At 50.4% G+C, this 26,304-nt stretch overlaps 2 protein-coding genes across 3 annotated transcripts in view; one reads left to right on the top strand and one right to left on the bottom strand.

Annotated features, from left to right (window-relative positions):
* Positions 1–8,966, top strand: part of CYP27A1 (cytochrome P450 family 27 subfamily A member 1) — a 33,326-nt gene extending 24,360 nt beyond the window's left edge. Inside the window, exons 2-9 of the mRNA XM_066281044.1 lie at positions 1,735–1,925; positions 6,255–6,454; positions 6,582–6,779; positions 6,949–7,121; positions 7,683–7,849; positions 8,058–8,139; positions 8,219–8,431; positions 8,583–8,966. Coding sequence (XP_066137141.1) covers positions 1,735–1,925; positions 6,255–6,454; positions 6,582–6,779; positions 6,949–7,121; positions 7,683–7,849; positions 8,058–8,139; positions 8,219–8,431; positions 8,583–8,702 — 1,344 coding nt within the window. The 3' untranslated portion in view covers positions 8,703–8,966. The remainder of the gene's footprint in view (positions 1–1,734; positions 1,926–6,254; positions 6,455–6,581; positions 6,780–6,948; positions 7,122–7,682; positions 7,850–8,057; positions 8,140–8,218; positions 8,432–8,582) is intronic.
* A 5,217-nt stretch (positions 8,967–14,183) lies between these two features.
* PRKAG3 (protein kinase AMP-activated non-catalytic subunit gamma 3) lies at positions 14,184–26,067 on the bottom strand. Of its 2 annotated transcripts, none has more exons than XM_066232535.1 (14): positions 26,023–26,067; positions 25,632–25,689; positions 24,794–24,967; positions 24,077–24,447; positions 22,231–22,312; positions 21,752–21,810; positions 21,588–21,633; positions 21,326–21,380; positions 21,002–21,128; positions 20,718–20,883; positions 18,421–18,458; positions 18,100–18,246; positions 17,508–17,739; positions 14,184–16,913 (listed from the first exon to the last, which is right to left on the bottom strand). In XM_066232535.1, the coding sequence occupies exons 1-13, from the start codon at positions 26,053–26,055 to the stop codon at positions 17,623–17,625; spliced, it is 1,473 nt and encodes a 490-aa protein (XP_066088632.1). In that variant the 5' UTR covers positions 26,056–26,067; the 3' UTR covers positions 14,184–16,913; positions 17,508–17,622. The 2 variants fall into 2 exon arrangements, with proteins under 2 accessions (XP_066088632.1, XP_066088633.1); XM_066232536.1 differs by having other exon boundaries at positions 25,632–25,671; positions 26,023–26,056.
* Positions 26,068–26,304: the final 237 nt, after the last annotated feature.

Here is a 26,304-nt window from a genome sequence, read left to right as displayed (position 1 = left end):
AGATGTCAACAAATTGTCCTCCATGTAAGGTTGTGTCATTTTAGACTCCCACCGGTAATATATGAGTATGTCTGTTTCTCTCCAGGAATCACTGTAGTTTACAGACAACAGCTTAAAAGCATACCACACTGGCAGGCATTACTGGGAGGTAGAAGTGGAAACAAGCCTAAATGGACCTTGGGGGCTTGTCAAAGCTGTCTGCCTAAGAACGGGCAGAATGAACCGTTAGTTCAGGGTGCATTCTGGGAAACCATATTGCATTGGTCCTAGGAGAATCCGATTATTAATGCCAATGGTAAGACCCAATGAGACTGGCATTTTTTCCAGACTATGAGTTAAGTGAAATTTCCTTCTATTATTTGAATGATAGATATCTATAATTTTTACATCTCTTTTCAGAAACCCGTTGGCCTAATTTCTGTACTGAAGCAGATTCTGATTCTTTTAAAATCTCTGTAGTAACAGACTGTGGGAGATAAAGTGCTGGGGAAACCACCAAGTGTCATTTTCTCTCAGTTTGTGAGTGTAAATGAGTAAATTTAGTCTCAGTATTTATGGATTCTTTTAAAATTTTATTCCCCTAAGCCAAAATATATTTATTTTCTCCCTCATTTTTCAGCACGTATAAAAACATCCTAGGAATGTCAATTTCATAGGCGTTCTGGGTACTGTCTAGTGCTTTAGAAATTCTAAGACAAAATATTTGAGAATTACATTAGTTAACATAATATTTATATAAAACATATTTTTTATTTTAAAATAATTTATACCACATAGTTTACTTCATATTTGGATTCTTTATCATTCAGTTTCTTGTTTTTCCTGGAGTTTCTTTTTTTTGTTGTTTTTTTTGTTTGTTTGTTTTGTTTTTTTTTTTGCATTTTTCTGAAGCTGGAAACAGGGAGAGACAGTCAGACAGACTCCCACATGCGCCCGACTGGGATCCACCCGGCACTACCACCAGGGGGCGATGCTCTGCCCACCAGGGGGCGATGCTCTGCCCATCCTGGGCGTCGCCATGTTGCGACCCTCCTGGGTGTCGCCATGTTGCGACCAGAGCCACTCTAGCGCCTGGGGCAGAGGCCACAGAGCCATCCCCAGCGCCCGGGCCATCTTTGCTCCAATGGAGCCTTGGCTGCGGGAGGGGAAGAGAGAGACAGAGAGGAAGGCGCGGCGGAGGGGTGGAGAAGCAAATGGGCGCTTCTCCTATGTGCCCTGGCCGGGAATCGAACCCGGGTCCTCCGCACGCTAGGCCGACACTCTACCGCTGAGCCAACCGGCCAGGGCTTTCCTGGAGTTTCTAATCGTGTTTCTTTTTTCACGTTGACTACATGAAATACTTATCTTCATCTGATGGACAGCACGCAGCAGTAGATATAAAGGCTTCTATGTTTCACCAAAGGGCTTAGTTGCTCTGAAACCTTGGACCCCCAATATCTAGACCTCAACATACCCCAGTTTGCCACATAGTCCATTTTTCCAAAATCTCGTTCTTCTGAGGACCACTTCCACCAGATACTCATTGCTCTCAATATTCTAACTGCTATGTGCCCATTTTTTTCAGTGTTCTCCTTTTGGAACCACAGGCCATCCCAGTGCCTTACCTCTGACACAGTGTGATTTTGCCCAGTCCGCTTGTGGTGTGGCCATCGGACACGCCCCTCTCCCATCTTCTCTCCCTGAAGTACCTGCCTGCTTGGGCCGTGGTTATTCAGCTTTGGTTGAACCCCGCAGGTGCTGACTAGGGCCAAGTATGGTCCCATGTGGATAACCCGTGCGGGAGCTCAGACCCACGTGAACCTGGCCAGCGCCCCCCTCCTGGAGCAGGTGATGCGTCAGGAGGGCAAGTACCCCATACGGAACGACATGGATCTATGGAAGGAACACCGGGACCTGCATGGCCTGGCCTATGGGCCCTTCACCACGTGAGCTGGGGCCTGAAGGGACTGGAGCAGAGCCCCAGAGGGCCAGGCCCAAGGATAGTGGCCCTGGGAAACCTGTAGATTATGGGCAGGGTAGGACCTCTCTGTTTCCTTTGGACCTGATACTCAGTCTAGAAAGCCGAGGTTCGGATGGACTAAAAAGTCCAGGGACCATTCATTGACTTTTCCACTAGTATATTGTATGACTTTGGACAAATGAATAATTTCCCCTTCCTTGGCCTTAAACATTTCTCATTCATAAAATAGGAAATTTGGACTAGAGTATCTCCAAGGTAACTCTAGGACATTTACCAGCTTCGTTATTACATTAGGGTTAAAAATATGCCAACTCAAGTCATAATGGGACATATCTGTTTTTAGTTGAAAAAGTACCATCACTATATTACTTGTGAGGGCTTAATTTTATTTTTAAAATATGTACTGTATGTTTGCCTGATCAGTGGTGGCACAGTGGATAGAGTGTCAACCTGGGATGCTGAGGTCCCAGGTTCAAAACCCCGAGGTCATCAGCTTGAGTGTGGGGTTGCTCACTTGAGCGTCGGATCATCGATGTGATTTCATGGTCACTGGCCTGAGCTCAAGGTCGCTGACTTGAGCAAGGGGTCATTGGCTTGGCTGGAGCTCCCTGGTCAAGGCACATATGAGAAGCAATCAATGAACAGCTAAAGTGCCACAACTATGAGTTGTTACTTTTCATCTCTCTGCCCCCCCCCATTCACTTGCTGTTGCTTTAAAAGATTATTATGTATTGTGTGCTTGCTGTTGGATACAAGTTTCCTGGATGTTCTCTATGCACAGGAACAGATGTAGGTTTCAGCCTTGAAGTTGTATCTAGAAAAGTGAGGATTATTTTGGCAGTGACAAACTGAAGGATGGGCTGAGTATGTTCTATACCCATATGCCCGCTGGGATAAATAATTGAGAATCACCGGTGATAAACCATTCCCAGTGCCACAGGTTGTAATTGGATATATTACAGGCTTTTTTTTTTTTTTTTTTTCTATATGTTAACAGTATGTTAACAGAGCTCCAAAAACAATGAATGGCTTTTTATTTTCCCTAGTTGTTTGGCATCCGTGTTTTAGTCAATTCTTAAAGTGGCTCCTGGTGGAGGTAACAGGAACAATGGTAGTAAGTAGCTATGTGTTTATGCTGTGCCAGGCATCGGGCTATGCTCTTTATATTGATTATTTCATTTTATTCTCACAACATGGCCGTGAAGGAGATTTTTATTACCATTTTACAGATGAGGAAACTGAGGCCTAGGGAGGTTTTTGTGTCACTTGCCAGAGCTGACACAAGTAGTGGGTGGTGGAACAGATCTCTGATTCTGGAACTGAAGAACTTATTGCCCTGGATCCTTGGGAGAAGAAACCAGCTGGTTGGAGGGTTCATTTCCTGTCTTGATGCCTATATATTTGTTCTCTCATAGCATGGTTTTCTTTCTTTTTCCTGGTTCCTTAGGTGGACAGTTTTAGAACTTAACAATTCCTGGGCCCTTTATTCAAAGTTCTTGGAAAAGAATAAAGAACAACTGCTCTTCAAGAACTCTTTACCTTGATTCTGACCCTGAGAGCAAGATTTGGTTCTCTCTCTTTATTTTTTCTTCCTTTCCAAGTGAGAGGATGGGAGATAGATAGACTGACTCCTATATGTGGCCTTACTGGGATCCACCTGGCAACCCTTGTCCGGGGTCGATACTCTGCCCATCTGGGGCCGTTCTTGCAACCAGGCTATTTTTAGTGCCTGAGGTGGAGGCTTCCCAGAGCCATCCTCAGTGCCTGGGGCTGATGTGCTCAAACCAATCAAGCCATGGCTGAGGGAGGGGAAGAGAGATAGATAACGTGAAGGGGGAGGGGAGCATTGGAGAAGCAGATGGTTGCATCTCTTGTGTTCCCTGACTGGAAATCTAAACCTGGGCCAATGCTCTACTACTGAGCCAACCAGCCAGGGCAAGATTTGGTTCTCAAGCTCTCACCAATGCAGACAACCTCTGGACTTCAAGGCTCAAATTTAGAATCAGAGCCAAACATTATGTAGCTTCCTTTGTCATTGATTTTTTTCTCTAAAGCCAGTTTCCTATATAGTATATTATACCATATAGGTGTATTTAAATTAAATGCCATTTTGCTAACCTATGATAATAAAGGTGGTCTTGCTTTAACATTTGTATTTTTAAATCTCAGTTTTATGAAGCATTGTTTCCCCAAGAAATATTTTATCAGTCACAGAAATGTTCTCATTTAAGTTCCACAAATCTGATTCCTACTGTTGGGGGGTTTTACTCTTGGGGTAACCTACAACCTGAAGTTTCAGGAAATGGTTCTATTCTGGTTTTCATTTCTTTTTCAGCAACACTTTTTGTTTATCTTTTTTTTAGGTTTTCCTCAATATAATAACACTCCTGGGGTTTGAGGTTCTTCTTAATAAATACTTTTTAAATATAAAAAACAGATTCTTGACTTAAGATTTTTAATGTTTTTCTTTTTAAAATACCTTATTGGTTTTTAAAATTCAAAAGGAATATTTATTGTAAAACTCCAATAATAAGATATTGTCTTTCCACCGGTCACTCCCATCCCATCCTCCTAGTAATCCTGGCCAGTTAGTGTGTATTCTTCCCTACTTAATGTAGAAACATGCAAATATATATATATATATACACACACACGGGTATGTAAGGTTTCCTCTCTTCCTTTTTTTTTTTTTTTTTGTATTTTTCTGAAGTTGGAAACGGGGAGGCAGTCAGACAGACTCCTGCATGTGTCTGACCGGGATCCACCTGGCATGCCCACCAGGGGGCGATGCTCTGCCCAGCTGGGGCATTGCTCTGTTGCAACCAGAGCCATTCTAGCGCCTGAGGCAGAGGCCATAGAGCCATCCTCAGCGCCCGGGCAAACTTTGCTCCAATGGAGCCTTGGCTGTGGGAGGGGAAGAGAGAGACAGAGAGGAAGGAGAGGGGGAGGGGTGGAGAAGCAGATGGGCGCTTCTCCTGTGTGCCCTGGCCGAGAATCGAACCCGGGACTCCTGCATGCCAGGCCGACGCTCTACCACTGAGCCAACCAGCCAGGGCCTTCCTCTCTTCCTCTTAAAATTGGACCATATTATACTTATTATTCTGCAACTAGCTTATAAAAAGTGGACTTGTCCCAGCCTGCTTAGGAAAGGTAATAGGTTTAGGGGGGTATCTGAGGTTGGGGGCAGCCCTCAAATATCAAGTGCCCCCTGGAAAGCACACACCCAACCAAGCGAGCCTCCCAGCCCAACTAGAATGAGGGACTAAACCACCTACTGGTTGGCTGTGGCAAGAAGGTTTGGGGCATCAGCCTAGTGGGGCTCCCTGTTCCCTTGGCCCTTTGAACCAGGAAAAGCACAAAGATCCAGGATCTGAGCTCCCCAGGAACTCTAATTATCTCCTCCTTCATTGATCATTCTCTACACTCATGGACTGAACCACTACAGTGCCTCCTCATTTCACATACAGAGGGCTCTGGAGCTGTATGCTGTACTTTGAAGATAATCATACTTAACAGCCAGGCACGGATCTAAGCACTTTAATTATCTGAACAATCCTACCATGATAGGCACTCGTATCATTCCCATTTTACAGAAGGGGAAACTGAGGTACAGAAGAGTTCAGTTCAGCTTGCCTATGGTCACTCTACTTAGTAATCATCATACCTGTGATTTCCCCCTAAGCAGTCTGGTTCTATATGCCCACCTTAACCACTTCCACTTTGTTGTAGTGAGATTTTAGAATTTTGTGATTCAAAAAACCTATCTTTTGAAAGTTTGGTGATTCTATCATTTTCAATCTTTTTTTTTTTTTTTTTTTTGTATTTTTCCTTGGTTAGAAGCGGGGAGGTAGTTAGACTCCCACATGTGCCTGCCTGACCGGGATCCACCTGGCACGCCCACCAGGGGGCGATGCTCTGCCCATCTGGGCGTTGCTCTATTGGGGCCAGAGCCATTCTAGTGCCTGAGGGGGAGGCCATGGAGCTGTCCTCTGCACTCGGGCTAACTTTGCACCAATGGAGTCTTGACTGCGGAAGGGGAAGAGAGAGATAGAGAGAAAAGAGAGGGGGGAGGGTAGAGAAGCAATGGTTGCTTCTCCTGTGTGCCCTGGCCGAGAATCGAACCCGGGACTTCCACACACCAGGCCGACACTACCGCTGAGCCAACTGGCCAGGGCCTGTTATCAATCTTAAAATGAGACTTTCCTAGACTCTGTAGGGGTCTTGGGGTGGGAAGATGCCCTCTAATCTAACCCCCATCAGATGGTTACACGTGCTGCTCCTCTGTTCCCCACAGGCAAGGACATCACTGGTACCAGCTACGCCAGGTTCTGAACCAGCGGATGCTGAAGCCAGCTGAGGCTGCGCTCTACACGGATGTTCTGAATGAGGTGATTGACAGCTTCATGGCTCGCCTGAACCAGCTTCGGGCAGAGAGTGCCTCTGGAGATCAGGTGCCCGACACGGCTCACCAGTTCTACTACTTTGCCTTGGAAGGTACCTTTGTTGGGAGAGGGGCTAGGTGGGCATGGGTCAGAGGTAGGTTGTGCTTCCTCTCCTCAAAGCCCCCTGCGTTCCGTGTGCCATGGCACTGCCTCCTGTGATGGCCTCTGTGCCCCACCAGCTATTTGCTACATCCTGTTTGAGAAACGTATCGGCTGCCTGGAGCGCTCCATCCCCCCGGACACAGAGGCCTTCGTCAGATCTGTCGGGCTCATGTTCCAGAACTCACTCTATGCCACCTTTCTGCCCAAGTGGACCCGCCCCCTGCTGCCGTTCTGGAAGCGATACCTGGATGGCTGGAACACCATCTTCTCTTTTGGTGAGGAAGCCAGGAAATGAGTTTGGGGCGGCAGGTCCCGGGGACTCTGCATTAGCAGTCTCTCCCAGGGTCTCCTCCCTCCGGCTACCAGCTATCGGAGTGGCTCTTGGTCCTTGGAGATCATGACTTTTAACCTTGTCCTCCCCTGCTGTCCATTGTGTCCCTGTAGGGAAGAAGCTGATTGATCAGAAACTCGAGGAGATAGAGGCCCAACTGCAGACAGGAGGGCCGGATGCGGTCCAGATATCTGGCTACCTGCACTTCCTGCTGACCAGCGGACAGCTCAGTCCTCACGAGGCCATGGGCAGCCTTCCTGAGCTTCTCATGGCTGGGGTAGACACGGTGCGTGAGGGGGTCCAGCGAGGAGATCAGGGGCTCCCATCCTGATCCAATTCCCCATTATTCCCATCCTGAACCTGACCTTCGTCTATTCAGGTACCTGCTTCTCTTTCTGTAACATGGATGTAGAGCTAGAAGGAAAATGGAGGTTGGGTGGGTCACTCAGCCCAGCAGAGGCGGGCAGGGAATTGTCCTTTTGTAAGAGGGATTGCATCACTTTCTGGAGCCTCGCTGACAGCTGGGACGTTTCAGCTCACATCTAATTTAACTCTGTAGTACTGTATGTAATTTAAGTGGCCAGGTGTAGAGCTTGTCTGTTTCATGTTGGGTTTCTCTATGTTACATTCTCCTCTGTTGTTAGAATGCGATTCTCCATCACTGGTTTTTATTCTACTGCAGGGTCACGGTTAGCATGGACGGTCCCATGAACCCCTGTCTTATTCTGCCATACTCATGACAAATTAGTTTTCCTTCCATGTTTCTCATGCCCCTTCTCACACCCTCCCACCACCTGATTCTTTCCTAGAAGTCCCTTCTCACTTCATCTCTCACTCTGTTTCCCAGACATCCAACACGCTGACATGGGCCCTGTACCATCTTTCAAAGAGCCCAGAGATCCAGGAGGCCTTGCATGAGGAAGTGGTGGGCGTGGTGCCAGTGGGGCGGGTGCCCCAGCACAAGGACTTTGCCCACATGCCCCTACTCAAGGCTGTGCTTAAGGAGACCCTGCGGTATGCTGCTGTCCCGGGAGCACCAGGTCCCCGTGTGGGGGCTGACTCAGAGACAGGAGTGGGAAGCGGGGACTGGGGGGGTTAGGGCTGGTGGGGGGAGGGTGAAGTGGGAGGAGGGGCCGGGGGACCAGAGAGGTGTGGTTGAAGAGGTGGGCGCCCTGCCCCTCCTTGGATCCAGAGGCAGGCCTGCATTTTCTTTTCCCTGCAGTCTCTACCCTGTGGTCCCCATAAATTCCCGGGTAATCACGGAAAAAGAAGTTGAAGTTGGTGGTTTCCTCTTCCCCAAGAATGTGAGTGGGGCTAGGGAGCTGGGGTTCCCAGGGTGCCTCACCGCCCTAAGCTGACGTGCCGCCCATTCTTCCTCTGAAGACCCAGTTTGTGTTCTGCCACTATGTGGTGTCCCGGGACCCCAGCGTTTTTCCTGAGCCGGAGAGCTTCCAACCCCATCGCTGGCTAAGGAAGGGTCAGACTGATACCCTCGGGGCCCAGCACCCATTTGGCTCCGTGCCCTTTGGTTATGGGGTCCGGGGTTGCCTGGGCCGCAGGATTGCAGAGCTAGAGATGCAGCTGTTGTTGGCCAGGGTGAGTGGGGAGAGGCGGGAGGTGTGGGGGCCGGGACGGGGCGAGGAGGCCGTGGGAGGAGAGGCAGGGAGGCTTGGGGTGGGAACAGGCGGAGGACGGCGGAGGATGGTGATCACACATGTTGACTGCCCATATTCATTTTATCTCCCAGCTGATCCAGCACTATGAGGTGGTCCTGGCCCCTGAGACAGGGGAGGTGAAGAGTGTGGCCCGCATTGTCCTGGTTCCTCATAAGAAGGTGGGCCTGCGTTTCCTGCAGAGACAGTGTTGAACCGGGCCTCTGCCATCCTGACGCTTGCCCTAGAGGCCCCGCCTTGGCACAATGATTCCTGGCCACTGTCGTGTCTCAGATGAGGAGTGGGAGAGGTGGGCTGCCAGATACCAGAGGCTGCAGAAACTCAGTGTACTTCCCATAGAACCCTGAGCTTTTGCTACTTTTATTATTTTGCTCATCTCCCTCTTAGAAAAAAAGGCCAGACCCTTGTCACATTGCTATCCTTGGGGAAATATAGAATAAAGGGACTTCTATTGATAATTGGAGACCTTGGTCATTCTTTTTGACAATCCAGCATCTGAACCCCTTTTGTGTTTGGGGAATGCCCTCTCTCCTCTTGGGAATCTTGGAGGGAGGCAGAGCCACCACCCTCCATGGACACTGAGAACACCATATGCTTCCCCAGATCTTACAGAGAGGCCTTGGCTTCCCCTGGCACTGGCTGAGGCCCCACCTGAGCAGGGGCCACAGAGGTACTCCAAGGTGCTGACAATAGCACCCTCTTTTGAACAGAAAGTGCTTAGAAATAGGCAGCGATGTGCTACCCAAATTGTTGGAAAAGCTCTAAGCTAGGCCTGTAAGAGTGACTTCTAGGAGCCCTGGCCGGTTGGCTCAGCGGTAGAGTGTCGGCCTGGTGTGCGGGGGACCCAGGTTTGATTCCTGGCCAGGGCACATAGGAGAAGTGCCCATTTGCTTCTCCACCCCCCCTTCCTCTCTGTCTCTCTCTTCCCCTCCAGCAGCCAAGGCTCCATTGGAGCAAAGATGGCCCGGGTGCTGGGGATGGCTCCTTGGCCTCTGCCCCAGGCGCTGGAGTGGCTCTGGTTGCGGCAGAGAGACGCCCCGGAGGGGCAGAGCATCGCCCCCTGGTGAGCAGAGCATCCGCCCCTGGTGGGCGTGCCGGGTGGATCCCGGTCGGGCGCATGCGGGAGTCTGTCTGACTGTCTCTCCCTGCCGTTTCCAGCTTCAGAAAAATACAAAAAAAAAGAAAAAAAAAGAAAAAGAAAAAAAAAAGAGTGACTTCTAGGACATCACCAGGGCACTAAGTTGGGGAGCACCACGTTGGCCACACTCAGGGGGATGAGAGTTGGGAAGCTCTCACTACAACTACTGGCCCTAGAGCTACTCCATGTCTCTCAGGTCTATGCTGGCCAAAAACAAACAGAAAAACAAACAAACAAATAAACAGTCCCCAAAACAACAGGCTTCCCTCCCAACTCCTGCCTCTTACTCTGCATGAAACCAGGAGTCACTGGCCTTGGGCCTCTGCCAGTGTCTCCGGAGCAACCAGGAGCAGCAGAAACACAGCCTCTGCCTCACAACTACCTTACAAATCCCTCCCACATACATCTGATGGTTGGGACCTGAGTTCTACCTGCAACTCTAGCTGCAAGGGATTCTGGGGATTAGAATTTTTAGCTTTCAAGCCTTTTTAGTACAGAAAGCCAACTAGAAGTAAAGCAGGTTCGCATTGAGATCCAATGTACCATACCACGAGCCTGAGAAGTCAGCGAGCGGAGTCCCGGTCCCAGTTGTAAATTTCTACTGAGTCATAAGAAATGAAAGTCGAGTTTCTTACGTGTGTGGGGATTTGAGTTTGAGCCCATTGAAAAAGCACGTACTTGTTCTGACTAAAATCCTTCGGTGGCTCCCCTTAGCACTCAGGTCAGGCAAAGTTCCCGGTCCTTACTGTGGCTTAGAGGATTCCTGTTCTGGCACCCTCCCATCCACACTCCCCCCTCACCCTCCTTTTTCCCCCACCCCCCAAGATACTCTTTCCACAGCTGAGCCCCAGTTCCTTGTATTTCCCTGAGCTCTTTTTGGCTTCAATACTTCATGTTCCTTTTGGCTTCAATACTTTGTACTTGCTGTCCCCTCTCCTTGGAACACACTCTTCACCAACTGTCATGTCATCCCAAAGAACTTGCATCTCCCTAGGACTCAGCTTTGCCTCTGCAAAGCCTTCCCTGACCTCTCTGGGCGTGTGAGCACTTCCTTTGTGCTCCCCTGTCTGGGCGGTGTGAGCACTCCCTTTGTGCTCCCCTGTCTGGGCGGTGTGAGCACTTCCTTTGTGCTCCCCTCCTGGGCTGTGTGAGCACTTCCTTTGTACTCCCCTGTCTGGGCGGTGTGAGCACTTCCTTTGTGCTCCCCTCCTGGGCTGTGTGAGCACTTCCTTTGTGCTCCCCTGTCTGGGCGGTGTGAGCACTTCCTTTGTGCTCCCCTGTCTGGGCGGTGTGAGCACTTCCTTTGTGCTCCCCTGTCTGGGCGGTGTGAGCACTTCCTTTGTGCTCCCCTCCTGGGCTGTGTGAGCACTTCCTTTGTGCTCCCCTCCTGGGCGGTGTGAGCACTTCCTTTGTGCTCCCCTCCTGGGCGGTGTGAGCACTTCCTTTGTGCTCCCCTCCTGGGCGGTATGAGCACTTCCTTTGTGCTCCCCTGTCTGGGCGTGTGAGCACTTCCTTTGTGCTCCCCTCCTGGGCGGTGTGAGCACTTCCTTTGTGCTCCCCTCCTGGGCGGTGTGAGCACTTCCTTTGTGCTCCCCTGTCTGGGCGGTGTGAGCACTTCCTTTGTGCTCCCCTGTCTGGGTGGTGTGAGCACTTCCTTTGTGCTCCCCCGCCTCCTGCTCCTGCAGCACTGAACACCCAGTTTGTTCACCTTGTTGCAGACCTGACTGTCTCCCCAGGCAGCTGCAGACCCCATGGAGGGCACAAACAAAGCTCCTTGCAGTTTGAATCCCAGTATCTAACTCTGTGCCTAGCGCTTAGGAGGTGGTTGACAAATGTTTATTGATTGAGAAGAGACTGGAATTGGAAGAAGGAAAGGGAAGGACAGGGATGGATGTGAGTTTCCATATTGAGAAGAGAAACTTGGAGGGAATTGAAAGGAATTCTTGGTGACAAAGGAGTGGACCTTGACTCTTCCGATGTAGATGTTCACTGGTGATGGCTCCTTACGAATGCAGAGGATTGGGGCTGGGCTTGGAGGATGCCAGGGTCCCTGTCACAATGTCAACCAAAGCAGACTTATGCCTTTACCAGTGTGCTGCTCCTTCAGATGACCAAAGGTGCGCTGTCCAAGCCGCATGAACCCTCAGTGCCGATGCTTGGGTAGGGGGATGTTGAAGTGTGGCTTGGGTTTGGGGTTTTGTAGCACCTATCAAAGAGTGTCAGCATTCACGGTCTGTAGTTCAGTTGATGAATGTATAAGCTAATTTCCCATTGAAATTTCTGAAGATCTTGTATAGCCATGGGTAGAATATTACTCAGCCATTAGAAAGGAATGAAGTACTGATCATGCTGTGTTGCGGATGGACCTTGACATGTTATGTTAATGAAAGAAACCAAACACAAAAGACCACATCATTTTTTAAAATTAAATTAGTTGGGGGTAACATTGGTTAATAAGATTATATAGGTTTTCGCCTGACCAGGCGGTGGCACAGTGGATAGAGCGTCAGACTGGGATGCAGAGGACCCAGGTTCGAGACCCCGAGGTCGCCAGCTTGAGTGCGGGCTCATCTGGTTTGAGCAAAAGCCTACCAGCTTGAACCCAAAGTCGCTGGGTCCAGCAAGGGGTTAGTCAGTCTGCTGGGGGCCTGCGGTCAAGGCACATATGAGAAAGCAATCAATGAACAACTAAGGTGTTGCAATGCGCAATGAAAAACTAATGATTGATGCTTCTCATCTCTCTCTGTCCCTGTCTATCCCTCTCTCTGACTCACTCTCTGTCTCTATAATAAATAAATAAATAAATATTAAAAAAAAAGATTATATAGGTTTCAAGTGTAGATTTCTGTAACACATGATCTGTATATTGTGTTGTGTGCCCACCACCCAAAGTCAAATCGTCTTCCGTCACCATATATTTGGAAAATACCACGTCTTGTATGCACGATTCTATTTACATGAAATGTTCAGCATAGGCAGATCCACAGGGACAAAAAGCAGATTAGTAATTGCCAGAAGCCAGGGGGGAGGGAGAACGGGGAGTGATGGTTAACAAATACAGTTTCCTCTGAACGATGACTACGGTCTGCAGTTAGATAATGGTGATGGCTGCGCAACTTTGTGAATGTGTTAAATACCACTGAATTGTACACTTCCAAAGAATGACTTTAAAGAGTATGTGAATTATATCTCAACTGAAAAAAAATCCATGCAGATGAGCTTGTAGAAGTATAAGCAACAGCTCTAGAGGCCCCACGGGAAGTTCTGGGGCGGCACTGTTCTCCTGTGCATCTGTAGGGCCTAACATCCAACCTCCAATCGCAAAACCAGAAATGCAGAGCCTGGGCCCTGGCCGGTTGGCTCAGCGGCAGAGCATTGGCCCAGCACGTGGAGGTCCTGGGTTCAATTCCTAATCAGAGGATAGGAAAATGGCTGGGAGTTAGACTCTTGTCCTGAGACAAGTCTTTGGTGCGGACTTTGGAACTCCAAGTCCTGCGGGGGCAGAATGCTGCCCCTGCGAGCACTGGTAAGATTGTTTAAAGGAAACAGCTGATCCCTGTGGCCTTTCCCTACATGCCTGAAAGATAATAGTTAATTACCCTTCTCTGCACCTGAACCCAGGCTCTTCTAATTTGCTTGATGAGCAAAGAGACCAATAAATACGATGAGGCTGCAGAGATCTGGGCTCTCAGTCCTAGAGGCTGTGAGTCCCCTGTACTCATCTTTTCTGTGTGTTGTGTCTTGTGTGTTTTTCTTAAGTACTACAGCGCCTTCCTTTCATACACACCCACTGCTGAGCTGGTCGTGGCATCAGGGCACACAGGAGAAGCGGCCACCTGCTTCTCCACACCCTCCCCCTGCGCGCGCTCTCTCTCTCTCTCTCTCTCTCTCTCTCTCTCTCTCTCTCTCTCTCTCTCCCTTCTTCTCCTGCAGCCATGGCTTATTGGAGCAAGTTGGCCCTGGCTGCTGAGGAAGACACCATGGTCCTGCCTCAGGTGCTAAAATAGCTTGGCTGTTGAGCAACAGAGCAACGACCTCAGATGGGCAGAGCTTGCCAGGTGGATTCCGGTTGGGGCGCATGCGAGAGTCTGTCTCTCTGTCTCCCCACCTCTCACTTGATAATAAAAACAAAAAAGAAAAGAAATGCAGAGCCCTAACAGGAGCTCAGCAGGTTGGTGAAGTGATGATGTGCTAGTGAGGATCAATGAAAGAGCAGGTGAGGCGTAGGCACAGCTTCAGAGGCTACCCCACAACAGTATTTTCCGTCAGTGATAAGTGAATGTTGTGTTCTACAAGAAACAAAAGCCACAGAGCTAAGAGCTATTAACACAACTAGAAAAACCTTGCCCACAGGCGAAGCTCTGGGGAGAATCAAAGACTTCTAACCTGAACATAGAGAAACAAAACACAACATGACCAAAAAGATTTGCTCTTTTATAAAAGAGATTCTTTTGTTTTAAATTTTAAAAGATTTTTATTGAAATATAATATACCTGTGGAACAGTGCATATACACCATATGTGCATGTGAAGCTCTTCTGCCTATCTTGGGGGGTTGAAAATGGCTTCTGTCAGCTGCTATTCCAGCACAATGCCTGGATGAGATTTATTTAATGGAAGTGAAAAACTTACTTTCTTTGATAGGATGTGATGTAATAGTGTGGGCCCTTTCCCTTGCACCTTTCTCTCTGGAGGGTGAAAAACATCAGCTCTGGATGGAGGTTTGGACAAGGCCTATCAGAGGCCAGTGATGAGGCAAATGTCTGAGGTTTGGGGTCTCAAGGACTCTGGGCTGCCCCCAAAAGTCACAGCAGAGGGATGTCACAGTGAGGGTCTCTGATAACCCACCCCGACCTGACTCTATAAGGAAAGAATAATGGGATTCAGGATAACTGCAGAAGAGAGAACATTAATTCAGCACAACGGGTGTACCTTTGGCTGAAAGAAATGTCTCCCCAGGGTGGTGAACTGCTGAATCCTCAGGAGAGTGTGCCCAGGGGGTTGACATCTATCTTCTCTCAAGGACAGTGGAGAGGGGAAGACTACCTTTCTCAGCCTGCCCGTTTCACCTGAAGCCTTGCTGTGACCCCTGAAGATCTGCTCATTCTGAGCAACCCAGGGCATCACCCACAAGGCTGACCCTGCGGACCTTCCCTAGAGCCAGCGCAGGTGGAGGCAGCCTGCCCTGGCCCCCACCAAGGACACTGTCACTTTATGAGCAAGCACCCTCATCCCATCCTCCCACTGGAGCTTAAGACCCAGAACCTCCCAGGAAGGGCCAGAGCAGAGCCAGCACCTGACCTGTGGGTTAGAGCAACACTAGAAATGGAAGCTGAGAATTTGAGAAAATGCCTTTATTTGTTACCTAGCCCATCAAGCTCGTGTCTCTACTTGGTTGCTCTGTGCAGTCAATGGGGTGGGACCATGCTTCAGATATGTTAGCCTCTCTCTGCCCCCTGGCCAGCTCGCTATATCTATTGCCACAGTGGAGGGTGACAGAGCAGAAGCTCATTGTTGGCTTTGGAATTTCAAAAGCCTGATCCTCAAGGTGGGTGGCAAAAACTCAAGACATATACATGGATTTAGAAGAATATATGAAGGATTTTTTTTTAATTTACTCATTTTTAGAGAGGAAAGGGAGAGACAGAGAGAGAGAGAAGGGGGGAGGAGCTGGAAGCATCAACTCCCATATGTGCCTTGACCAGGCAAGCCCAGGGTTTCGAACCGGCGACCTCAGCATTTCCAGGTCGATGCTTTATCCACTGTGCCACCACAGGTCAGGCCTGGAAGAATATATGAAGGGTTAGAGAAAAATGCTCCATCTTCCCCATTGGGTAAAGATTCCACAGGCTGGTAACGTTTGGGGAAGCAAAGACTGTAGACTTTTCTGGGGTTCCTGAGAAGGAGCTGAGGGGAAAAAGAATGACAAGTACTCCAGAGAGGTTTAGAGGTGATAGAGGAGAAAAGCCCTGGGCCCCATGTTCCCCAGGGAGAGTCTGGGAAAACCGCAAGGCTCAAGAGTGGAACAGGCCACTTGCTGTTCATCTCAGCAGATGGGCTTGGGACAGCCCCACAGAGCTTCCTGAAGCCCACAGCGGTGCAGGGCCAGGAGCTAGAATGTCCTCATGCCCCAAGAGCAGACAGATCCAAAGAGGCTTCATGGTAGAGAGTGAGGGAGCAGAGCAGGGACCATGCCCACCAATGACCAACCAAGTGACAACCAGATGGAGGGGGATGTTTTAGCAGGAGCTGACATGGAGGGATGATGATGACTGAGGAACAAATTTCTATACGATTGAAAGCCTCCTCTCCTTGCTGAAGTTAACCCCAGGAAAAGATAGGATGGGGACCCCTAATTCTCTGAGATTAATTTCTACCACCTGGTGAAATGGGCTTCATAATAGAAACTGCATCGTGTTAGAAAAATAAAGTTGTTTCTTGTAGATGACTGAGTTGTAGCTACCATGTAAGTAACTAATTACTATTTTCTTTATGGTTTCATTATAAATAAAAGATGAAAAAGAAATCTCGGCGGAATAACATTCAACATACAAAAGAAACGCCACTCGCGGCGTTTGCCAATTACAGATTTTCCTTTGAGTCTCTGAATTCACAAAGTGCAGGGATCTTGCCACAAGTTCAGGTCAAATGACTGTATCATTTTCTGAGTGAAACTTATAGAAGGAAGTTCATGAGTTGTTCTTTTTCTTTTCATTTTCCCTATCATTCATCCTCAGTGGTCTGTATACAAGGCCATCACTGGAGGCTGAGAACAGTGTTTGCTGGTGAGAGCGAAGGACAGGAACAGAGGGAGTGTACCCACTTCAACAGGCAGCTCTGTAAATAACTACTGCTCCATGGTGCCCCCAGCAGCCCTGAACTGACAGTGCAGGGGGAATAGGAGGGCAGTGGCCAAGCTGTGGGATCCCTAAGGCTGTTCCGGTGGGGGAAGAGCAGTTGGAACTCCCAGGAGCTGGGATTCGAGCAGCAGGTAGTCCAGAAGCTGAAGAATCCAGAGCTCTGACTAAACCCATGGGCTGAGTGAGGGCTCACCACTCCCCTGGGCCAGTCATGACCCAGGTGGGGAAAGTGATGTGGGTGGGTATGGAGCAGTCGGCCCTGGGGCTATCCCATTGTCTCTGGTTCAGGGACTTCTAGGCTTGACTCAGCTGTTCTCCTTAGTTTCATCGTCCCATAGTGCACTGGGCATCCCAAGGGCTTCTGGGAGCATAGGCAGGGCAAGAGTGTTTAGGGAGGGCTGGAGAAGCCTGTGAGGAAAAGAGAGCAGAAGATGGTGACTAAATGGCCTTGGAGGGGAGGTTGCCTTTCCAGTAGGGGAACCTCAGTCTTGCCATCCACTGCCAGGTAGGTGAAATCTGCACCCCCGCCCTTCTGCAAACCCTGAGCAAACACACTCCCAGGAAAACGTCTGAGATCGTGGCACCTTTACTGAGATGAGTCTTCAGAAGCTTCCTCCTTTTAGCCTTAGTTCTTACAGAGCAGGGAAATTTCACTCAACAAAGGTTTATTAACTTGCTTCCTTCCGGTAGTAGAATTCCAAGCAGGTGCGAATTGAATTGTGAGAGGGCAGGTCAACCCCCCCGGAGCACTGGAAGTCCCATCACACTGCCTCACCTTTACCCTGGCCCCTGGGCACCCTTCCTTTGAGGGGGCTCAATGACCTCGGCTGAGATGGAACACAGTGGTGGCCCTGGGGTGAGTTGTGACATTTGTAGTGTTCACGGGGCTGCTCAGCTATGAGCTGGGCTCCTCCCACCCTCAGGGTGCCCCAGTCTGAGATCTGGGAGCCCAGAAAGACTGAGGGGCTGGTGTTGAGGCCAATGGTCCAGGGCAGAGCCTACCTGAACCAGAGTCAAACCAGTTAACGGGGGTTGGAGAAGATGAAGGCCGACGCCCCAGCTCTCTTCCTTGGCTTCGGGTGTGGAAGGTGTCCTGAGGACGACGACTCGGGTATTCTCAGGCGCTGAGGGCCTCGATGCCAGCAGGGCTGAGCACCACTGCCTGAAGGATGTCAGAGAGGGACACCACTCCCAGAAGATGCTGGTTCTCATCCACTAGCACCAACCGGTGTACCTGTGGGCCCACAGATGTTCGGTCAGGGGACAGAGCCATGCAGCCAGGGCAGCCGGGGAGTCAGGCCTCGACGGGACATAACTGGGGGAGCAACAGAGTATCTCTCATACCACCCCAACGAATTCAATTCAAAACCAGTTAAGGGGCGGACGGACCTGACCTCCCTGGGGTAAACAGCTGGCTGTGGCCCACGGCACGAGGGCCTCATGGACAAGACCAGTTGCAGACCACACGGACACCAAGAGCTTGACCATGAAGTAGGAGGACAGGGCAGGTGCCCAGTGTGTCGGGAGAGCTGGAGTGGTTCCTGAGAAGGACTGGGCCGTGGGTGGTGAAGCGCGGAGGAGGGGCAGGGGTTACCTGCTCCCGGGCGATCCGGTCAATGACTTCCCCCAAGCTCTCCTCCGGCCGGCAGGAAAGGACTCCCTCCAGGCACAGTGTCCTCTGCCTCAGGGCTTCCCCCACGCTCATGTCCAGGTGGTTGTAGGTATGCTGGGCGGCCAGGTGCTGGGCAGAGCAGGCAGCACTGCTCTTAGTCCCCCTTCAACCAGGCTCTAGCCCACAGGCATCACCCCCTACACACTGGAGAGGGTCCACCTGGCCCACAGACGCCTTTGGTTCTTACCCCCACAGCCTCCCTGCAGCCTCCCCAGCCCCCCGCCGTTCCCCACAGACACTCACGATCACATCGAAGCGGGAGTAGAGGCCCACGACCTGACCTGCGATGGTGGCGGGTGGGGTGAGAGAAAGACAGGGAGTAGGTTCAGATCAAAACCAGGATGCTGGCCCTGGCCGGTTGGCTCAGCGGTAGAGCGTCGGCCTGGCGTGCGGAGGACCCGGGTTCGATTCCCAGCCAGGGCACATAGGAGTAAGAGCCCATTTGCTTCTCCACCCCCTCCCCCTCCTTCCTCTCTGTCTCTCTCTTCCCCTCCCACAGCCAAGGCTCCATTGGAGCAAAGATGGCCCGGGCGCTGGGGATGGCTCCTTGGCCTCTGCCCCAGGTGCTAGAGTGGCTCTGGTCATGGCAGAGCGACGCCCCGGAGGGGCAGAGCATCGCCCCCTGGTGGGCAGAGCGTAGCCCCTGGTGGGCGTGCCGGGTGGATCCCGGTCGGGCGCATGCGGGAGTCTGTCTGACTGTCTCTCCCCGTTTCCAGCTTCAGAAAATAAAAGAAGAAGAAGAAAAAAAAAACCAGGATGCTGTGCACGGGCCTGGGGTGGGTTTTTGGAATGAATCTCTCAACATTCCCCAGCCCCACCCCCCCTCGAACTACTGGCTCTATAATGAAGCATTGAAGCCCACAGATCAAACAGCATCCCGGAGGGAGAGAGACGACCTGATGTGACACAATATGAGTATGTTACATCACTTTGGAAGCTCTAGCCCAGTGATTTCCAACATTTTTTTTTCATGGCACAAACACACACTAATTACTAAGGTCAGTGCCCCTGGCTAAATACAACCATTTTCATCTCATGGCACAAATAAATTAGTTACTAAGGAAGAAGAGGTCAGGGCCCCTTTTACTTTAGTAATTAGTTTATGAGTGCATGAGAAACAAAGGTTGAAAGTCACTGCTCTAGCCTGAGTCTGATCAAGCCTTAAATCTAATTTCTGATTTACAGGAAACAGGAATAGAGGAACAAGGTAAAGACCAGTGGTGGAAAGCAAACAGGCAGAGCGGGAGGCAGGACATTCTATAGGACAACCGACCCAGCTTTTCATTACCAATGTCATAATGATTAAGTGGGGGGGGGGACTGTCTTAGATTAAAAGAGATTTAAGGGACAAAAGAGGAAAATATAAAGTATACACCTTCATTGATTCTGGTTTGAAAAAATCAACTGTAAAAAAAAAAGATATTCTTGGGGAAGATGGTGAAATGAGAACTAAGATTGAATATTAGAGAATATTAATAAATTATTTATAGTTCTGTTAGGTGATATAGATAATATACCTATTTTAAGAGATGCAGGCCCTGGCCGGTTGGCTCAGCAGTAGAGTGTCGGCCTGGCATGCAGGAGTCCTGGATTTGATTCCCGGCCAGGGCACACAGGAGAGGCACCCATCTGCTTCTCCACCCCTCCCCCTTTCCCTCTCCTTCCTCTCTGTCTCTCTCTTCCCCTCCCACAGCCGAGGCTCCATTGGAGCAAAGATGGCCCGGGCTCTGTGGCCTCTGCCTCAGGCGCTAGAATGGCTCTGGACGCAAACAGAGCGACGCCACAGAGGGGCAGAACATCGCCCCCTGGTGGGCGTGCCGGGTGGATCCCGGTCGGGTGCATGCGGGAGTCTGTCTGCCTCCCGGTTTCCAGCTTCGGAAAAGTGGAAAAAAAAAAAAAAAAAAAGGAGATGCAGACTAAAATGTTTAGAGGTGAAGCGACATGATATCTATAATTTATTTTAAATTACTTCAACAAATGGGAAGAAAAGAAAAAGAATTGATTATGGCAATGGTTAATAGTAGTTAATTCAGGCAAAGGACATGGGGGGCTCATTATACAGTTTTTTCTACCATTTTCATACATTTGAAATTTTTGATAATCAACAATAATTGAGAATACTTTTTGATACCTGGCTTCACCGTGGCAATTTTAACTTTGAAATCATTTACAATCATGGTTTACCAAAGAAATGATCTTACAATTCCTCCAACCCTTTTTCAGAGCAAGAAATTGAGGTCAGAATGGTCCACCTTAGGACGAATTAAAATGAAAAACCTCACCTGCTATTTCCTCTCATTATACTCATTTGATCGCACACAGCTTATGAAGTCAGAAGATGGGTGTTAAGATTCCCACTTTATACATGAAGAAACTGAGGCACAGAGAGTTTAAGTAACTGGTCCAAGGCTCAATGCAGGCAGACTTCTAACCTGGACTCCAGCCTGGGCCCTGAGCTGATGCTACATAGACCTCTGCGCCTCTCAGCCGCCCCCCCCCCCCCAGCGCGCCTTCCCAGACCCCGGTCCTAGGGCGGGTACCGTCTTTGTTGATCACAGGCAGCGCAGACACGTGCCGGTCCACAAAGATGTCCAGCGCGGTAAGGATGGGTGCTGTTTCAAGCACCACAGCCAAGTCTCGGAATGTGCCGATGCCCAAATCTTGAATGGTTCGGGACAGGAAGGAGGGCCGGGGCAGCAGAGCGCCCTGGTTGGGTTGGAGGACAGGTGGTGCCATTAGGGTGGAGCCACCTCCAGGACTCCCAGCTGCCCTGTTCCCAATTATAACGGTCACCGCTACCCCCAGGTGTGTGCCCCAGACTCACAAAGATGTGCAGGAACTTGAGTAGTCGCTTGTGTGTGATGATATGGAGCACGTCACCTGAGACTGGGTCCAGGACAGGCAAGCGGTGGATCCGGTTCTTGATGAGGGTGTAGGCAGCTTCGAACAGGCTGTGGGGTGGGAGCAGTGAGCCGGAGGCAGCGTGGGGAGAGACACCCTCCACCCCAGTCCCCAGGAAGGGCGGTCAGGGTGCCCAGGCTGCCTGGCTGTGGGCCTCCCAAGGTGTGCAGGTGAGTCTGGAACTGAGGGGTGAGGAAGGAGACTGTTCAGAGCAAGGAGGCTCAGGTGTGAGGTTGGGGATGCTTGCCTGTCATTGGGAGAGATGGAGACCAGAGGCTTGACGCAGCCCTGGAGGTATATCTCTGCAGAAAAAGCCAGAGTCAGGCCATGACACTGGCCATCCTGCCTTACCAGAGTCCCCAGAGCGCATTCCCTCCCTTAGGTCTCCTGGGCTCCCTGTCACCCCTCTTCTGCTTCCTGTAGGAAATCACCACTGCCCACCTCTCCCTCAGGTCTTTGGGCCCACGCTCACCCACACGCCCTCGGGCCCATTCCATCTGCCCGCTCACCCCTCCAGGTCTCAATCTTATGTTCTTCGATCTCATAGATCTGGACCTAGAGACATAGACAGGACTCCAGAAGTCAGACGTGGGCCCCTCGGGCATCAGCCTCCCTGAACTCCTCACCGCCCAGCCCAGATGGGTGCCCTCAGGAGTCCCAACCCATTCCTCACCAGGGGGGACCTATAGTAGCGATGCAGCACCAAGATGAAGTCTGTGATGGTCAGCATCCCTGCGGGGTTGGGGGTTACAGGGGTGTCAGCATAGGGCCTTGCGGTGAGAGGCAGGCTGAGGGGTCAGAATCCCTTTCCTGGCTCTGCCAGTGTCCTGGTACTGAGACAATAGTGGGAATTGTGGGAAGAGGGGAGTGTGGAGTGGGGCCGCCCCTCCCGTGACAGAGAAATGGGGTTATCCCTGTTCTCTCCAGCTTCTCTCCTCCCCCACACCCTTTTCTTTTCTCCTAGTTCCTTCCTTTCCCTTTTCTCTTTTCCCACCTAGCATCTATGATCTGGAACCCTGGGGCAGTAGAGCTAGAGGGGTCAGCTGGTCACAACTCTTCCACAGATGGGGAAATGGAATGCAGAAGCACCTCACAAGGTCCCTCTCTGAGGGACCCTTCCCTGCCACCTCTGTCCCCCCAGCCACTCCTCACCCACAAAGCTCTGCTTCTTGCTGTCCCATAGAGGTGCTGCTCGGACACCGTTGGCTACCAGGGCGAAGAAGGCCTTCTTGATCTGAGGGCCGAGGAGAACAGTTGAGGGTGAGTCTTCCACTGTCCCTTAGTGCAGGGGTCCCCAAACTACGGCCCGCGGGCCACATGCGGCCCCCTGAGACCATTTATCCAGCCTGCCACACTTCCGGAAGGGGCACCTCTTTCATCGGTGGTCAGTGAGAGGAGTAAAGTACGGTGTCGCTCACGTACAGTACTACTTCCGGTGATGTGGGACATATGCGTCACGGCTCCGGAAGCGCGTCCTATCACTTGTTAGGGCTAGCAGTGACAAATATGGATCTGGACATTGACCATCTCATTAGCCAAAAGCAGGACCATAGTTCCCATTGAAATACTGGTCAGTTTGTTGATTTAAATTTACTTGTTATTTATTCTAAATATTGTATTTGTTCCCGTTTTGTTTTTTTACTTTAAAATAAGATATGTGCAGTGTGCATGGGGATTTGTTCATAGTTTTTTTTTATAGCCCGGCCCTCCAACGGTCTGAGGGACAGTAAACTGGCCCCCTGTGTAAAAAGTTTGGGGACCCCTGCCTTAGTGGTACCCTGCCCCAACCCGGGTCCCCTCCTGTGGTGCCTTCTCATGGGCCATCCTCCACGTGAGCTAGCCTGCCTTTCTAGGTGAGCTAGGTTACAGCACACACCAGACACACGGTATTTCCCCATATATAAGATGCACCCTTTTTTGAAAAATTTGAGGTCCAAAAACTGGGTGCATCTTATATAGTAGTTGTAGATTTTTTTACTTGCATTTCCCACTTTTTCACAGGAATGAATTTTATGATGAATAAAACTTGAGTTCAATAGCTTTATGTAATTTTTTTCCCCCAAATTCCAGGCCCCCAAATTAAGGGGCATCTTATACATGGGAGCATCTTATACATGGGGAAACACGGTAATCCTTGTTGGGCACATTTGCTACAGAAATAAGGCTGCTTGTGGCCAGAGGCACTGAGGTGACCCCCTTACCAGGCACACCAGGGTGTGAAAAACTGTGTTTCCACTCATAAATCATATGTGTACAGACACACGTATAATTTTGCTAATCTAGATACTAGTGGAATAATTATTTACATAACATTTACAAAATATTTTTCTCTAAATAAATTTTACATCGACTCATTTTGCCCTTAACCAAATGCTATCTAAACATGCTGGTTGTATTTCTAATACATATTAAAATAAATACAAAGCTACTGATATAAATATATTCATTCATTTGTCATTAGAGTCAAATCGTGTGCTGTGGGCAACACATATAGCATGCTTTGGGAAACATTGCTTTACTATATACATGGCGATAAGAATGGAGTTATGGGCATTTCATAGCTCAGCCTAATGCAGGAACAAGCGCCAGAGTTTATGCTATTTATCTGGTACAGAGAGTCCCCTGCTCTTTGTCCTAAGCCATTCTGCAATATCCTCCACATAGTTCAGGGTTTGCAAAGTGCTCCTACCTATCCTGGGTTGTCCCGGGAGTCCTCTGAAACTTGTAGGGCAAAGCAGGCATTCCTACTTCCATTTTAAAGATGAGAGAGGTAATGTGACCAACCCAAGATCCTACAGATCCTAAGTGGCAGAGCTGTGAGGACAATTAGAGGTTGCTTACAGAGAGTAGCAGCCATCCCCACACTGGTCTCCATGGTGCTAAGAAGGAGCTCTGGAAGGGGACATGCAGGGAGGCCTGGCCTGGCAGGGTGTCCTGGAGGGTGTGAGTGGTAGTCGCAGCCCTGTGAGAATGTCGATGGGCAGAGCTGTGGCCTCACCTCCAGCGTGGTGTCGAAGATGACCAGCTTGGAGCTGGTTGCCATGGCATCGTAGCAGGTGTGCTTCTGCATGAAGTGCATGTAGACCTGGGCCCCTGGCTTCTGCAGCTCATCGTCCCAGCCCTGCTTGGGTAGCGGGGCCTGTGGGGATAGGCACGGGGCGGACCTCTCTTCCACCAGGCTGAGCTCATACCTGCAGGCTGCTGTGACTGGGACCTCCTTGCTCAGCTCCACATCGTCTGAGCTGGAGCCAGTGGCTGAGGCTGCGCCAGAGGGGAAGACGTCCAAGGGGGCAGCCTGGGCCAAGGGTGTGGCCTTGGGGAATGTGGCCTCCAGCCCAATGGGCTCAGCAGCTGGCCTGGACTGGGGACCTGTTCATGGGGGAGAGGACAGGAATGCCATTGTCCAAAATGCTTGAATACTTGCTGTCTCAGTTTATCCTCAGAGCAGCCTTGGGGGGAAGCCTGGATATGTGGGCCCCATTTTGCAGATGAGAAAGCTGGGTCTCAGGGAGTCACACAAGATAGTGGCTTTGTCTCAAGTAACCCGTGTTGGGTCCCTGGCTCTGCAGTGCGGCAGTCCTCTTCCATGGGGGGAGACTGAGGTTATAAGATGAGGGTTGGGTCCAACTCTGTGTTGTAGGAGGATTATGGACAGAGCCCGGGCCCCAGGCTCTGGGACTTCCCACTGCACCCCCCAGACTGGCCTCGGCCTCACCTTCCTCTGGGCCTGGCAGGTCCTCCTCCTCCACAGCCTCCTGCCTGGTCCATCTTGAGGCCTTGGCCCCCCGCTTCCCGTGGCTTCTTTCTGAGCTAGTGGTCATGGCCAGTGATGACCACGAAGCTCTATCCCCTTGCTCTAGGAAGCTCATCTCTGGAAGGGGGGATGGGCCTGTTGGTTAATAGGGAGTAACGTAACAGAATTAAAATGTTGTGAATAGTAATATTTAATATTTGCAAGCTCTCAAAGGGCTTTTCTCCTACATTTTCTTGTTCATACCTCATAACAGCCTTATAAGGCAGGCATTTTTACCATTCCTAATTTACTAACAAAAGATTTGAGATTAGAGAGGTTAAGCAATTTGCCACAAATCACACAGCTAGTAAGTGATAAAGTCAGAATCAGGGTCTAAGTCTTCAGACTATAGATCCACCTTCTCTTGTATTTCTTTCTTTTTTAAAAGACTTTATTTATTTTAGACGGGGGGGGGAGAGAGAGAGAGAGAGAGAGAGAGAGAGAGAGAGAGAAGCGGGGAGGAGCCGGAAGCGTCAACCCCCATTATGTGCCTTGACTCTGACCAGGCAAGCCCAGGGTTTTGAACCGGCGCCCTCAGTGTTCCAGGTAAATGCTTTATCCACTGCGCCACCGCAGGTCAGGCCACCTTCTCTTTTTTTTTGAAAGAGGAAGGAGCAGGTAAGGAAAAGGAAGAAGAAGAAACAAAGGGGAACAGAAAAAGAAAATGGGAGGAAGACAAAAGCCAGGCCAGTGGAGTGGGTGAGATTGGGGGCCCTGAAAAAGAGGTGAGGCCCACTAGGAGGGGCGCCACCTCACCCACCTGGATGCTCAGGTCCCACGAGGCTGCTCCAGGATGGGGTCTGGGGAGAGAAGAACACCTGAAGGGGTGGGAAAAACACCCTATGTTCCGGAACACAGGTCCTTCCCTTCCCACGGTGCGCACATGAGCACACACACCTCACAAAGACACATAAACACACACACCCATACACAAATACTTATACACATCCACAAGCACATATACTCAACCCCCAGATACTGAATTACATACACTCACACAAAGAATACATATACACAGACACCCACATACTCACATACATAGAGAAAATCTAAGAAAGCACACACACGCACACACATGTACATGTACACACACACACACATTCACCCAGTGTAGTGTGCCCACAGCTCACGACCTCCCTGGAACCCCGTACCCCGTGCAGTGCGTGCTCCAGCTCGGGCTCCATGCTGCCCACAGGACCGACGGAGAGCAAGTGCTGGGCCCTGTGGCTGGGCAGCACTATTCTGGGCCTGGCCCCTGGCGCCCCGCCCTCCCGGATCAGTTTCTCTCTGGGTGTCAGGCAGCTGGAAGGGAGGGGTCTGCCCACTCAGCTGCTCCAGCCCAGCAGCTTGGGGGCAGGGTGGGAGGGAAAGGGGCAACCTAGAATCTTGATGTCTGGTCCTGGGCTGCCTTCTGGATCTCGGAGAACAAGCGG

This window comes from Saccopteryx bilineata, chromosome 5 (assembly GCF_036850765.1).
Source record: "Saccopteryx bilineata isolate mSacBil1 chromosome 5, mSacBil1_pri_phased_curated, whole genome shotgun sequence".
Classification (NCBI taxonomy): domain Eukaryota; kingdom Metazoa; phylum Chordata; class Mammalia; order Chiroptera; family Emballonuridae; genus Saccopteryx; species Saccopteryx bilineata.
Note: the sequence above shows the minus strand (reverse complement) of the source record. Positions and strands in the feature narration are given on the sequence as shown.

Bases quoted from the DNA above. Each gene is read 5' to 3' on its own strand.
- PRKAG3 (XM_066232535.1), bottom strand. From the start codon at position 26,055: ATGGAGCCCGAGCTGGAGCACGCACTGCACGGG. The intron at 21,129-21,325 runs GCAAGCATCCCC...CCCACCCCACAG, and splicing joins TCCATCTCTCCCAATGACAG to CCTGTTCGAAGCTGCCTACA. The intron at 17,740-18,099 runs GTAACCCCTGCC...GTGGGCCCACAG, and splicing joins ACCGGATCGCCCGGGAGCAG to GTACACCGGTTGGTGCTAGT.